At 41.5% G+C, this 15,644-nt stretch overlaps 1 protein-coding gene across 1 annotated transcript in view; it reads right to left on the reverse strand.

Moving 5' to 3' along the window:
- Positions 1-12,523, reverse strand: part of tmtc1 (transmembrane O-mannosyltransferase targeting cadherins 1) — a 101,255-nt gene extending 88,732 nt beyond the window's left edge. Inside the window, exon 1 of the mRNA XM_062994963.1 lies at positions 12,149-12,523. Within this exon, the coding sequence (XP_062851033.1) occupies positions 12,149-12,426 (278 nt within the window). The 5' untranslated portion in view covers positions 12,427-12,523. The remainder of the gene's footprint in view (positions 1-12,148) is intronic.
- Between the last annotated feature and the right edge of the window lie 3,121 nt (positions 12,524-15,644).

Below are 15,644 nucleotides of genomic sequence, written 5' to 3' on the forward strand. Positions count from 1 at the left end.
GCTCCACCCTCAGGAGACATAGATTGGCTAATAAAAATTCACTTTGCATCCACTCTAATGAGTCTTTGTTCCCAACCACCTTCAAGCCAAAATTACCTGACAGATTCTTTAAATTTGCTCCGACAGATTTAGAGATCATTAATCTGCTCATAGTAAAAGCCTGCCGAGGCCCGGTGGCGAATTCGCTTCCTGTCCGGGGTGTGTTATTGCACTGCGCCCAGTGATTCCAGGGAGGCCAGACCCACCGCGACCCTGACCAGGTTAAAACCCGGTGGTAAAAAAAAAATTCTAATTTAGATAAACCTTATTTTAAACTGAACCAATCATTTACAGCATGCATTGATGGGCTAAAACATACAAGCACAATTCCAACCATAGTATTGTCCTACAGTGCATTTTGGCACCATGTCTTCCATGGGTGAATGATGGATTTGTGCTTGGCAAGTCTCTGAAAGTGCCATCTTTGTGGTATCTGGTACATTTACCGCTTTAAGCAGAGGCAACTTACAATGTTGACCTCATGCATTCCAAGCAATTGAGGGTTAAGTGCCTTGCTCAAGAGCCCAAAAGTGGCAACCTGACAGATGTGAGGCTTGAACCAGCAGCCTTTAGATTACTGGTCCAATATTTATTTATTTATTAGGACCATTTGGTTACTTCATGACAGAACAGGTAATTAATGGTTACACAAGATTCATCAGTTCAAGTTCAATATCAAACACAGTCATGGATAATTTTGTATCTCTAATTCCTGTCACTTGCACGTCTTTGAACTGTGGGAGGAAACTGAAGCTCTTGAAAAAAAAACATGCAGACACGGGGAAAACATGCAAACTCCACACAGAAAGGACCCGGACCGCTCCACCAGGGAATCAAACCAAGGACCTTCTTGCAGTGAGGCTACCCACCGAGCCCCCATGCCGCCAGATGTTTTCAACCAAAGCCACTTACAATGATGACTTTATGCATTCCAAGCAATTGAGGGTTAAGTGCCTTACTCAAGGGCCCAAAAGTGGCAACCTGGCAGATGTGACACTTGAACCAGCAGCCTTAAGATTACTGGTCCAATACCATACATTACCTTATATAACGCAAACATTGTAGAAATATAGGGCAGCACGGTGGCTTGGTGGGTAGCACTGTCGCCCCCAGGCGGGGCGGTCCGGGTCCTTTCTGTTTTGAGTTTGCATGTTCTCCCCGTGTCTGCGTGGGTTTCCTCCAGGAGCTCCGGCTTCCTCCCACAGTCCAAAACCATGCAGTCAGGTTAATTGGAGACATTCAATTGCCCTATAGGTGAATGGGTGTATGTATGTGTGTCTGCCCTGCGATGGACTGGCGCCCCATCCAGGGTGTTACTGTGTGCCTTGCGCCCACTGAAAAGCTTGGATAGGCTCCAGCCCCCCTCCGCGACTTTAAAGCGATTAACCCTTTGATGCACAACCTGGGTCAAAAATGACCCAACTGAGTTTTTATTTTCTATATCATTGCAATAAATTAATTTCGTCATTCAAGCTTCCATGAATTTTTCAATTAACTTGTTTTTGATCATCACAAATCCTTATCAGTTTTATATTTTTTGCTTTTTTAATAAAAATCATTTTTGTATCACTACCCTTCTAATGCACAACATGGGTCAAAAATGACCCTTATGTATTTACTATGGAATTTGACAGAAACTACTGACATTTGTAAGTGTTTGTAGTCAAAAACATATTTACTGATCTTTTGAAAGACAACCAAAGATTAGGCTCTTGAATCTTGAACATGTCCAATACTATTTGCTTGCTAGCTGTTTACATATTCTAGTATAGATAGCTTTTATTAGCTAAAACAGCAAATACATGAATAACTGACAAATGTGCATATGAAAATATTCTTGAATGGATGAATATGGGTCATTTTTGACCCATGTTGTGCATTAGAAGGGGTTTGCTTAGCTTGTGCATCAAAGGGTTAAGAGAGTGATTAAGAGAGATTAAGAGAGCGATTAAGTGAGAGTGTAGAAATATAGAAAAAGCAATAAACATGGCATGAAACTAAAACAGCTATATAGATGGCTGTTCTAAACCTAGAGACACTGCAGTACAATACATTAATTTCAGATAAAACAAACGTTTCTTAAATAATAATAATCCAAAGTTGTTTATATTGGCATGTCATGATCACATCACACGACTACATTAAGCCGCAACACAAAATAATATTCCCATAAGGACAGGGAGAACAGGAAGGACAAGGCTGCATCATGATGAAAAACGAGTGTGGTTGTCAGGCTGCACACATAAACCTGTCACTCGTCAGCCACCTCAGCTCAAATCACTCACAACATCAAACCTAGCTCAGCATCTTCAAAGAGCAGGCAGCCTACGTGGATCTGACCCTGTACCCTAAAGGTATAAAACCAGTTTATTCCTGCTGTAACTCACATGCTAGGCATAGTAATTAACTAATGGATTGTGGAAGATGTGTGTGATTTTTTTTTTTCTTTTCCTCTCAGTTGCTTCTGTATAAGGAGTCACCACAGCGGATAATTCTGGTCCACATCTCTGATCTGGCACAGCTTTATGCCACAACCCTCCTATTTTTATCCAGGTTCAGGACTGGCACTGAGAGCGTACCTCCCAATGTCTAGGCTGTTCAGCCCCCCTTTAAACACAGCCGATCAAGTCTCTGTAGGCGCCCTCCAGCCACTGGCACCACTGAGACAGCCACTGCATAGTTCTTCTTCATACCTTTCCTGTCAATCTATTCCATTTTAAGTGCAAGAATTTCAGTGCAATTAAAGAACAATGTCTTACGCAAAAAATCAAAGCTTCTCACTAGAGATGGAAGGATCGATCGACTATGTATCGAAATCAGCCGATTTTTAATCAAAATGTGCGATCGGTTAATATTTCCTAAATTCAGCAGATCCGATCGCGGGATATATAAAGATCACCTCCGTGTTAAGCTTAACAGCTCAGTGGATTGATCCAGACTTTGAGCTACAAAGCGCCAACCATCGCATCACCATTCGTCAACCATTGCATTTCACAACCTAAAATAACATAATTAACATTGTGCATCATACATACGATGCAATTTTGCTGGTTGAAATATTTACTTTAAAAAAATCATTCAACCCGGTCACATCTGAGTCGATTCTATGAGCACATTATATAAATTCGTGGTTCACTTTGGTAAATCGTAAGCGGTTCTTGCTTTTGATGTAGATGAGAACAGAAAACGTTACAGGGCGATATGGATCAAAAATAATATCTCGATATTTTTTCGCTGTACGGCGATATACGATATATATCTCAATATTTTTTTTATCCCATAAGGTAATAACAAAAAGACACTTCTAAGACAAAGCTACATGTTCCAAATTTTTTACAGGCACTTTTATTAAAATTCATGCATTCTTCACACAAGAACTATTTTTACTTTAAAAAAAAAGAGCTATTCTAAGAAAAAGAAAGTTGTTTCTAAGGTATCTCCTGTCGTGTAATGTGAATTACAACTAGAGATGTGCATTTCCTGCAGAAAATGCGAGTGTGATTGCGGTGCAGTGGTTGGGCGTGGCAGGTGAGAGGGAGTGTATTTAAATGGAGGTGTCATCAGTGGGCTTTACGATTTAGAGTTGGAACGGCGTTGATATCTCGAACTTTCAAAAAAGAAATGGAAGTGAATGGAGCCGAAAAACGGGCGTGGCAGGTGGGCATGGGTTCGAATCCCCATGCTGTATCCAAGTCGGGGTGTCATCAGTGGGCTTTATGATTTACAGTTGGAACGGCGTTGATATCTCAAACTTTCAAAAAATTAATGGAAGTGAATGGGGCTGAAAAACGGGCATGGCAGTTGGGCATGGGTTCGAATCCCCATGCTGTACCCAAGTCTGGGTGTCGTCAGTGGGCTTCACGATATAGAGTTGGAACGGCGCTGATATCTCGAACTTTCAAAAATGAATGGAAGTGAATGGGGCTCTTATAGGTTAAATAAAGGTTATGTAAAGGTTATGTAAAGGTTATAGAAATAACCATTCAAAAAAATGAATGGAAGTCAATGGGACCAAAAAACAGTATAAAAGTGGGCGTGGCGGGCGAATGGGCGAGCTTTCTTCAAGAAATGATGTCATTAATGGGACGGACGATTTAGAGTTGGAACGGCGTCGATATCTAAAAATTTTTCGAAAATGAATGGAAGTCTATGGGAAAAATGTGTCGGAAAAACAGGCGTGGCTGGCGAACGGGCGGGCGGATCAAAAACCTGTATACAAGCGCTCTATTCCCTAACAGGCCGGACGATTTGGCGTTGGAACGGGGTCAATATCTCTCAAACTGCGGACGAAGAAAGCCGGACAAAAAACGGACAAATTGCCTTACTGCAATCACACTAAATATATTGTCTGGCCCTTTAAGAATGTTAAGTGCACTATAGGGCGCAGGGAGCGAGTGTGTAGGGAAGAGATCACAATTTATCGTTTCCGGCTGTGCTCATGTTTTTCTGTTGTTTTGCACTGAGCTTGTGTGGTATTAAAAGTAGCGTTTTCGTTAAACCTCCCTTACGTTTGGACTTGGGTGGATTGTTGAGAAAACGTTTGGGTGGATTGTTGAGAAAAATGGTTGGGTGGATTGTTGAGAAAACGTTTGGGTGGATTGTTGAGAAAAATGGTTGGGTGGATTGTTGAGAAAACGTTTGGGTGGATTGTTGAGAAAAATGGTTGGGTGGATTGTTGAGAAAACGTTTGGGTGGATTGTTGAGAAAAATGGTTGGGTGGATGTTTGAGAAAACGTTTGGGTGGATTGTTGAGAAAAATGGTTGGGTGGATTGTTGAGAAAACGTTTGGGTGGATTGTTGAGAAAACGTTTGGGTGGATTGTTGAGAAAACGTTTGGGTGGATTGTTGAGAAAACGTTTGGGTGGATTGTTGAGAAAACGTTTGGGTGGATTGTTGAGGGAACGTTTGGGTGGATTGTTGAGAAAAATGGTTGGGTGGATGTTTGAGAAAACGTTTGGGTGGATTGTTGAGAAAAATGGTTGGGTGGATTGTTGAGAAAACGTTTGGGTGGATTGTTGAGAAAAATGGTTGGGTGGATGTTTGAGAAAACGTTTGGGTGGATTGTTGAGAAAAATGGTTGGGTGGATTGTTGAGAAAACGTTTGGGTGGATTGTTGAGAAAACGTTTGGGTGGATTGTTGAGAAAACGTTTGGGTGGATTGTTGAGAAAACGTTTGGGTGGATTGTTGAGAAAATGTTTGGGTGGATTGTTGAGGGAACGTTTGGGTGGATTGTTGAGGGAACGTTTGGGTGGATGTTTGAGAAAACGTTTGGGTGGATTGTTGAGAAAACGTTTGGGTGGATTGTTGAGAAAACGTTTGGGTGGATTGTTGAGAGAACGTTTGGGTGGATTGTTGAGAGAACGTTTGGGTGGATTGTTGAGAGAACGTTTGGGTGGATTGTTGAGAAAACGTTTGGGTGGATGTTTGAGAAAACGTTTGGGTGGATGTTTGAGAAAACGTTTGGGTGGATGTTTGAGAAAACGTTTGGGTGGATGTTTGAGAAAACGTTTGGGTGGATTGTTGAGAAAACGTTTGGGTGGATGTTTGAGAAAACGTTTGGGTGGATTGTTGAGAAAACGTTTGGGTGGATTGTTGAGAAAACGTTTGGGTGGATTGTTGAGAAAACGTTTGGGTGGATTGTTGAGGGAACGTTTGGGTGGATTGTTGAGAAAACGTTTGGGTGGATTGTTGAGAAAAATGGTTGGGTGGATTGTTGAGAAAACGTTTGGGTGGATTGTTGAGAAAACGTTTGGGTGGATTGTTGAGGGAACGTTTGGGTGGATTGTTGAGGGAACGTTTGGGTGGATTGTTGAGAGAACGTTTGGGTGGATGTTTGAGAAAACGTTTGGGTGGATTGTTGAGAAAACGTTTGGGTGGATTGTTGAGAAAACGTTTGGGTGGATTGTTGAGAAAACGTTTGGGTGGATTGTTGAGAAAACGTTTGGTTGGATTGTTGAGAAAACGTTTGGGTGGATTGTTGAGGGAACGTTTGGGTGGATTGTTGAGAAAACGTTTGGGTGGATTGTTGAGGGAACGTTTGGGTGGATTGTTGAGGGAACGTTTGGGTGGATTGTTGAGGGAACGTTTGGGTGGATTGTTGAAGGAACGTTTGGGTGGATTGTTGAAGGAACGTTTGAGTGGATTGTTGAAGGAACGTTTGAGTGGATTGTTGAAGGAACGTTTGAGTGGATTGTTGAAGGAACGTTTGAGTGGATTGTTGAGAAAACGTTTGGGTGGATTGTTGAGGGAATGTTTGGGTGGATTGTTGAAGGAACGTTTGAGTGGATTGTTGAGAAAACGTTTGGGTGGATGGTTGAGAAAACGTTTGGGTGGATTGTTGAGAAAACGTTTGGGTGGATTGTTGAGAAAACGTTTGGGTGGATTGTTGAGAAAACGTTTGGGTGGATTGTTGAGGGAACGTTTGGGTGGATTGTTGAAGGAACGTTTGAGTGGATTGTTGAGAAAACGTTTGGGTGGATTGTTGAGAAAACGTTTGGGTGGATTGTTGAGGGAACGTTTGGGTGGATGTTTGAGAAAACGTTTGGGTGGATTGTTGAGAAAACGTTTGGGTGGATTGTTGAGGGAACGTTTGGGTGGATTGTTGAGGGAACGTTTGGGTGGATTGTTGAGGGAACGTTTGGGTGGATGTTTGAGAAAACGTTTGGGTGGATTGTTGAGAAAACGTTTCGGTGGATTGTTGAGGGAACGTTTGGGTGGATGTTTGAGAAAACGTTTGGGTGGATGTTTGAGAAAACGTTTGGGTGGATTGTTGAGGGAACGTTTGGGTGGATTGTTGAGGGAACGTTTGGGTGGATTGTTGAGAAAACGTTTGGGTGGATTGTTGAGAAAACGTTTGGGTGGATTGTTGAGGGAACGTTTAGGTGGTGTTCCCTCAACGCTCCCCCACGAACGTTCCCTCGACGTTCCCCCACGAACGTTCCCCCGACGTTCCCCCACGAACATTCCCACGAACGTTCCCCCACGAACGTTCCCCCAACGTTCCCCCTACGAACGTTCCCCCACGAATGTTCCCCTACAAACGTTCCCCTGACGTTCCCCCAAGAAATTGTTCCTGAAATTTTATATTCAGTATTATCATTTTCAAATCTACATCAATGCAAGTGTTATTGATTCAAATTGATCAACAACGAAAATATCATTTTTAGACGGAGCTCTATAGTCACTAGAGCTGTTTAGAACATACCCTGCGGGCGACTGACGTGGTGGGGGAGGGGCGAGTTGTGTTCAGTGAGGGAGAGGGGCGGGGCAGGTGAACATGTGCAGAGACAAACTGGGAGAAGGGAACGACGAACTGTCGAATCTAACTGGAACTATATCGATATAAGCGATATTGTCTTATCTTATATCGTGTATGAAAATATATCGATATATCGCCCAGCCCTATTACAGAGCCAATCAGAGGCAAAAGTTTATTAATTACTAAATTCATTAGTTCAGGATAATCTGCTCTGACTGACAGAAAACTTTTAGCTCCACAGGCAGAACGAGTCTGACTCGGTTACCGCTCTGTGGTAATAGCAGTTTATTTAAGCTTTTTAATTGAGCTTTTTAATGTAAGAGAGTCACACAAAATGTTCTGTAGTAGCTGGTGTTTATGTAAAACCACGACTTTAATTAATAACAGTAAACACGGAGAGATAACTGAGAAGAGAAACTTACGCTTCGCATAAAATGAACCGACTCCTGAATCACTTAAATCGATACTGTGAACAGAGCATCTCTCTTAAAGACACACACATGTCGTTGCTTTTGTCACCGGTTTATCTTCACTGCTAGACCTATTTTTAAGGTTTTTTCAGACTGAACTGGATAACATTAAACCTGTGTGTGTGTGTGTGTGTGTGGTCAGTTAGACTAATGAGATACAGTATGTCTCCTGTGGGTGAAAAAATGAATTGCTTTAGTTTTAGAAGTAACATCCCCCCCCCCATTTTATTTTATTTGCATTTTCCATTCTGTCCCAACTTTTTCTGATTTGGGGTTGTAAAAAATTTTTTTAAATAAACCTTATTTTTTGTGAGGACAAGGTTGCTTCATGATGGAAAAACAAACATGGTTGTCAGGCTGCACACATAAACCTGTCACTCATCAGCTGCCTCCGCTCAAAACACTCATAACATCAAGCCTAGCCCAGCATCTTCAAAGAGCATAGGCTTTCAGGAGGTGCAGCTGTGCTAGTGACCTGGCCAGGCAACAGACCTAACTGGTTGGTGGTGGTGGTTGGGGAGGTCCTCATTGCTAGGGCAAATTTGGGCTCGGCTGGCTGGTTGAGGTGCCTGGACAAGGGTGTCTCTTTATACTCTATACAGCTTTCTGTCAGACTCCGCTTCTACCAGGTGAAAAAGAAGCACGGAGGGAGAAGAAGGGGCAAAAATGCAAAAAAATGTATGTATATATTTTATTAGGATTTTACACTCTTGGGTAAATTCATGACAGTACAGGTAGTTACTGGTTACACAAGATTCATCAGTTCAAGTTTAATGTCAAACACAGTCATGGACGATTTTGTATCTCTAATTCACTTCACTTGCATGTCTTTGGACTGTGGGAGAAAACCAGAGCTCCTGGAGGAAACCCACACAGACACGGGGAAAACATGCAAATCCACACAGAAAGGACCCAGGCCGCTCAACGTGGGAATCAAACCCATGACCATCTTGCTGTGAGGCAACAGTGCTACCCACCGAGCCACCGTGCCGCCCCCAAGGAAGAATAAAAAAATATTAATATTGGCTGTAAAATTTAAATGACTCTCATGAAGTGATGTTTGATCAACTAATCAAAGCCCATGAGTACTTTGGTCACAGACTAATCATATTTGCCTCTGTTATACTGGTATGTTTCAAAATGCTTTTAAATATGTTAATTAGGGTTCTAACAGTGTTCCAACACATGAGGAAAACAGGAAATGCACAAAATCTTCCTTGTAGGTAATTTAAGTATCACTATAGAATCATCAATAAACAAAATGCATGTAAAAAAAAAATGATTTTTTTTTTTGCCTCTGGCTATAATACAAATAAAACACTCTGCTGACTTTGTTGTATTAACTAATGCTGGTAAGATTTAAGATTACAGCAGCATCTCTTAGATTTGATTAACATATTTATTTGGAATAAACTGCTAGCTAACAACTTCGTAGAAAATTTGCATTCTGCTGAACTAGCATTCTGCTGGTCCTGATGATTAATTTGGGGTCATAACCAAGAAACAAAGTTTGGAAGACTACTACAGTATTAAGAATAATGATTTAATAATGAGTGGCAAAGTGGCACAGCTGGAAGAGTGAGAACTGCAACATGGATCTTGGAGACCTGCAAGAACACAAGATGCCTTCCCCCATATAAGGAACATGAATTGGCTTACCAGGCTTGCCCATTGTAATGTATGTTGCCCCTTGTGCAAGGGCTTGTGCATGTTCAACATCCCCAAATCTTCCTGATAATGAGCAAGGACTTGTGATACTGCTGCTTATGTGATGTGTGTATAGATGGACTGTCTATTGTTCTCTAAGCCATCATGTCTCCACCATTGCCCCACCATGCCTCCACCATGTCACCCTGTCCCTGTCATGTTATCATCATGTCCCCATCATGCCTCCACCATGTCCCCATTATGTCTCCATCATGTCCCCATCATGTCTTCTGGACGAGTAATCAGAATGTCGCTGGTTCAATCCCCACCACTGCCAGGTTATTGCTGTTGGGCCCTTGAGCAAGGCCCTTAACCTTCAATTGCTCAGACTGTATACTGTAACTGTAATGTAAGTTGCTTTGGATAAAGGCGTCTGCTAAATGCAGAAAATATAAATGTAAATGTAAATGTTGCTGAGTCTAATGGACTAGCCCTTTTTGTGTGGGCACTGAGAAGTCACCAGCTTATGTGGAATTATGTGTGTAGAAATTAGTTTTCTCTGGTGTGTAAAATGCACTAAACAATGCATGTTGCAAACGTCCCATTTGGTTTATATTAAATAAACCTATCACTGGCTCAATGGGTAGCACTGTCGCCTCACAGCAAGAAGAACTTGGGGTCAATTCCCAGGTGGAGCTGTCTGGTTCCTTTAACCCTGACAGTGAACTTGAACTGGTGAACCATGTGTAACCTGTACTAAGTGTGAAACATGACCTTAAAATCCTAATGAACAAGCAAACAAACAACAATCAGCTTTCCTCAAATTTAACCAATGGACCAGATATTTCATTGTATCTGTATTATACACTAACAAACAAACTCTACCACCAATGTTGCAGCACAAATAAGAGATTCAAAAACAGACCTGAATTTATCAGTGAAAAAGCAGCCTCGAAACATAGCTGAGTTACTTACAACAAAAGCTAATAGAGAATAGAACAATAGAATGCCTTTATTTGTCTTATATACATATACAGATGCACAGTACAACAAAATTATCTCTTAGCATATCCCAGCTTGTTTGGAAGCTGGGGTCAGAGCGCAGGGTCAGCCAGTGTACGGCACCCCTGGAGCAAAGAGGGTCAAGAGCCTTGCTTAAGGGCCCAACAAAGGCTGCATGGCAGAGTTGGGATTCGACTCTCAACCTTTCAGTTGATAGCCCAAACACTGTCGACTAGGCTACCACTGTCCCAAAAATCAACCATCATCACAACCCCAAAGGAAACAATTATAGTAATCTATAAATTGATTGCTTTTTTTAAATTTTTAATTTTAAAGGGCAGAGTTGGTTAGGAGCCTACAAAATATTCATGAATAACAAAAAAGTTTGGCATATAGAATTTTTAAAAAATGACAATATATTCTATGTGTCTATTGGAATCGTTATTATTATAACATATTAGGGCGGCACAGTGGCTAAGTGGGTAGCACTGTCGCCTCACAGCAAGAAGGTCCTGGGTTCGATCCCCAGGTGGAGTGGTCCAGGTCTTTTCTGTGTGGAGTTTGCATGTTCGCCCCGTGTCTGCATGGGTTTCCTCAGGGTGCTCCGGTTTCCTCCCACAGTCCAAAGACATGCAAGTGAAGTGAATTGGAGATACAAAATTGTCCAAGACTGTGTTCGATATAACCCTGTGTAATGAGTAACTACCGTTCCTGTCATGAATGTAACAAAAGTGTAAAACATGAAAAATCCTAATAAACAAACAAACAAACAATTATAACATATTACAAATTTAAGCTCCTAATAGTTTAATTGGTTTAAACAAGTGATCTTGCTGGTCAGACCAAAATTACTGTTTCTTCAACATCTCCACACATGGTACAAGAGCTCTCAATATTAACAATTTATATCCCTAAACTAGGCTGGCTAAGTAAATTATTATTATTCTATACATAGATGAGTTACCACCCAACTCGTAACAGACACAGTGACGTAATTGGTCAAGGTTTCTGGGGCTTGTGTTAACGGTTTTGTGAAAAAGGGGAACTTTTTTCAAGCTTTCACGACAGAGTTGATTTTATTGTGGGACTGTTCCTCTTTAAACAAACTTGAACTTCATTTTACTTATGCAACAAGGGCGGCACAGTGGCTAAGTGGGTAGCACTGTCGCCTCACAGCAAGAAGGTCCTGGGTTCGATCCCCAGGTGGGGTGGTCCGGGTCCTTTCTGTGTGGAGTTTGCATGTTCGCCCCGTGTCTGCGTGGGTTTCCTCCGGGTGCTCCGGTTTCCTCCCACAGTCCAAAGACATGCAAGTGAGGTAAATTGGAGACACTAAATTGTCCATGACTGTGTTTGATATAACCTTGTGAACTGATTAACCTTGTGTAATGAGTAACTACCGTTCCTGTCATGAATGTAACCAAAGTGTAAAACATGACGTTAAAATCCTAATAAAACAAAACAAACTTGTACAACATGTGTTTTTAACGCACTTTTGCGTTCAGTATCTGACAATCCATATGAACATCATTGAAAGTAGCGTTAACCCTTATGCAAACCATTCATAAACTTTAATACCATGCAAAAACTTGCAGAAAAGTCTCAACAACATCGAGTTAATTAATAACCGTCCGTTCTTGTTATAGTCCAGATGCGCATGCAGACCTGTTCACATGCCGAAAGTGCGCCTGTCTGCCTATAAAGTTACAGATAAAGAAAACCACAGAGACTTACTTGAAGGTGAGTATGCAGAGCGGTCGATAGGACTTGTGGCTGGTGTTGTCGGCCATTCTCTTGCCCCAGAAGTCGTTGGTGAAGATGCTGTGCAGGCTGGAGCCGGGCCTCACGTCGGGATTGTTCACTATAGCCCACACGTCGTCGTGCACGAACTCCCCCCATAGCGAGTTCCAGTAGCAGAGCAGGCATGCGGCGAGCAGCGCTCCGTAACCGAGCAGCTCTGACAGGAGCGGCTGCCCTGCTGCTCTCCATTTGCTGCTGCTGCACCAGGTCATGTCGTCCCTCTTCTCTCACGGCGCCTGCCTTGGCCAAACGGAAGACGTACCGCTGCGGCCATCGCGTTCCTGGAACTCATTAAGCCGCAGCCCTTCAACACTGAAGCGCCGCGGAGACTGGACGACAAGAGCCTCGTCCGAGCAGAAAAAGCCAGAACAACCACCTCCTTGCGCATGCGCGGATTTACTGAGTCGAATCTTTACGGATTCGACTCTTCAGTGGAATCGTTAAAAAGAGTCGAATCACACGTCTGTTTTAAATAATTTTTAAGATAAAAAAAAATAATTTTCTGTTACTGTTGTTTATTTATTAGGATTTTAACATCATGTTGTACACACTTTGGTTACATTCATGACAGGACAGGTGGTTGCACAAGATTCATCAGTTCACCGTCAAAGTTCAATATCAAACACAGTCATGGACAATTTTTGTATCTTCAATTTACCTCACTTGCATGTCTTTGGAATGTGGGAGGAAACCGTAGCTCTTGGTGAAAACCCATGCAGACACAGGGAGAACATACAAACTGCAAAAACCCATGCTCCACCTGGGAATCAAACACAGGACCTTACTGCTGTGAGGCGACAGTGCTACCCACCGTGCAGCCTTTTTACTGTTTTACTGAACAGAAGTTTAATAAGTGCCTATTGTTCCTCCTCATAAACTGTGATCTTTGTGTGATCTGTGGCCTTTGTGTTGTAAATTTGCAAATTTACAGTTCCTATTTGAACTAAACTACATGTTGAACGTAGAACCTGTTATGAGTTGAGTCTTAAAAGCCTGGGCTGACATGATGTCTAATAAAAATATAAAAGATTACAGGTGATCAGGTGTTAATAAGTGTAAGTTAATACTATTAGTGTACTCTGTTAATATTTATTCATAGTAAACACTATTAGTTACACTATGTTTAAACATTCCACAATAAGCAGCCCACATTATAAAATAGACTACCGGATGTATTTGGGTCAAATATGTTGAAAGAGTCTTTTTGCATAGCAGCCCAATACCGGCAAGGATCAGGTTACTATATCTGATGCAAATACTGACTGGAATTGGTCCAGATCCACCTTGACCAAATTTAAATGTGGCTCAGATCCAATTTTCACATCTGGTCTAATTATGTTGTGGACATAGATGCCCAGTTTTGGCTTATACTGGCCAAAGACAGTGGATATAAAAAGTCTACACATCCCTGTTACAATGGCAGGTTTTTGTGAAGTAAAAATGAGACCAAGATGAATGATTGAAAAATTAACTGAAATCTTACAATAATATTGTTGCATACTTATGCACACTGTGGAACTAATACTTTATTTAATCACCTTTTGATTTAGACAGACAGACAGACAGACAGACAGATAGAACTTTATTAATCTTAAGCAAAATTGTTTCGTTACAGCATCAGGAACATGGAACTCAACACATCACAAACCTATAATGCACAACCACATGGGGAAACAATGATGACAGCATTACCTCTATGAATCTTTAATAACTCTATGAATGTTTAAGGTAGGTTCCATTTCAAAATTATTATGTCCATTTTTCTTTTTGGTTAGGAGTCAGCATGGTGCATCTTGACTTGGCAATCTTGGCCCACTCTTCATTGCAAAAGCGCTCTAAATCTGTTCAGTTTGCGAAGATATTGTCTGTGCACAGCCCTCTCAGGTTTTCAACTGGATTCAGGTCTGGGATTTGGCCGTTGCAAAACTTTGATCTTCATCTACTGAAGCCATTCTTTTGGTGATGTGGAGGTGTGCTTTGGGTCATTGTTTCTTTTTCATCTTAAACCTTTAGCAGAGGCCTGAAGGTTTTGTGCCAAAATCAAAATTTGGAACTGTTCACAAATCTTCCCTCCTTGTTGAAGCCCCAGTTCCAGCTGAAGAAAAATAGACCCAAAGCATAATGCTGCCATAATCATGCTACACTGTGGGTATGCTGTTCTTTTAGTAATGCACAATTGTTTTGGTAAAAAAATTAAACCTTGGTCTCATCAGACCACAGCACATGTAGCCAGGTTTGAATGTATTTCCTGCCACCTTACCCCACAGCCCAGACAAGAATACAGAAGATTATTGTGACATGTAGTACATACCCATTACTTGCCAGAAATTACTGCCGCTCCTTTAATGTTGCTGTAGGCCTCTTAGCAGCCTCCTGGACCAGATTTCTTCTTGTCTTTTTTATCAATTTTAGAGGGACATCCAGTTCTTGGTAATGTCACTATTGGGCCATATTTTTCCACTTGTTTATGACTGTCTTCACGATATATGTAATGCCTTGTACCCTTCTCCTGACTGATAACTTTCTCCAATGAGATCCCCTTAGTACTTTGTGAGATCTTTGTGGATTATGGCCTTTGCTGTTAGAATGCAACTAAGTAAACATGAGGAAAATCCTACTAGAAGAGCTGAACCTTATATAGGGGTTAATCAGGCACTTTAATTAATGGCAATGTCACTGAACACTATTTAACATGAGTTTAAATGTGATTGGTTCACTGTGATTGGAACACAGCCAAATCCCCAATTATAAGAGGGTTTCCAACCATATTATTCGCAACCATATTATTTTAGTTCTTTTTTTATTTACTATATTAGCAACCATATTATTTAATTTAATGTTACCCATAATTAAAGATTAGACGTCACATTAATGATGGAAATAAATCAAAAATGATTTATGCCGTGTTGAAACTTGTGAGCTCGATTCAGACACCACAAATTAATAACAGTAGTATCTTTGTTGCAAAGCTGCTATTACAGCATTTAGACATGACATAAGAAACCTTCTATTTTAAGAAACCAGTAGAGTTATTTTGGCTATGTTTGGCTCTCCCTTGTTGAAATTTCCTGGTGCTTGAAATTTTTGTTTGTTCATAAGTGTGGGACAGTGATATTAACATGTAATGCCCAAGTTCAGTTTGCAGGCAGGTCACCCGTGACATGATCCTTTCACCTCCATAAATCACTCGAGATCTTGTGTTCTTAGGATCATTTGTGAAACCTTCTTATCTTCAAAGATGATGGCTAAGTGGGTAACACTGTCGCCTCACAGCAAGAAGGTCCTGGGATCGATCCCCAGGTGGGGCGGTCCGGGTCCTTTCTGTGTGGAGTTTGCATGTTCTCCCCATGTCTGCGTGGGTTTCCTGTGGGTGCTCCGGTTAACGCCCACAGTCCAAAGACATGCAAGTGAGGTGATTGAAGATACTAAA

The sequence above is a fragment of the Trichomycterus rosablanca genome, chromosome 1, assembly GCF_030014385.1.
Source record: "Trichomycterus rosablanca isolate fTriRos1 chromosome 1, fTriRos1.hap1, whole genome shotgun sequence".
NCBI lineage: Eukaryota > Metazoa > Chordata > Actinopteri > Siluriformes > Trichomycteridae > Trichomycterus > Trichomycterus rosablanca.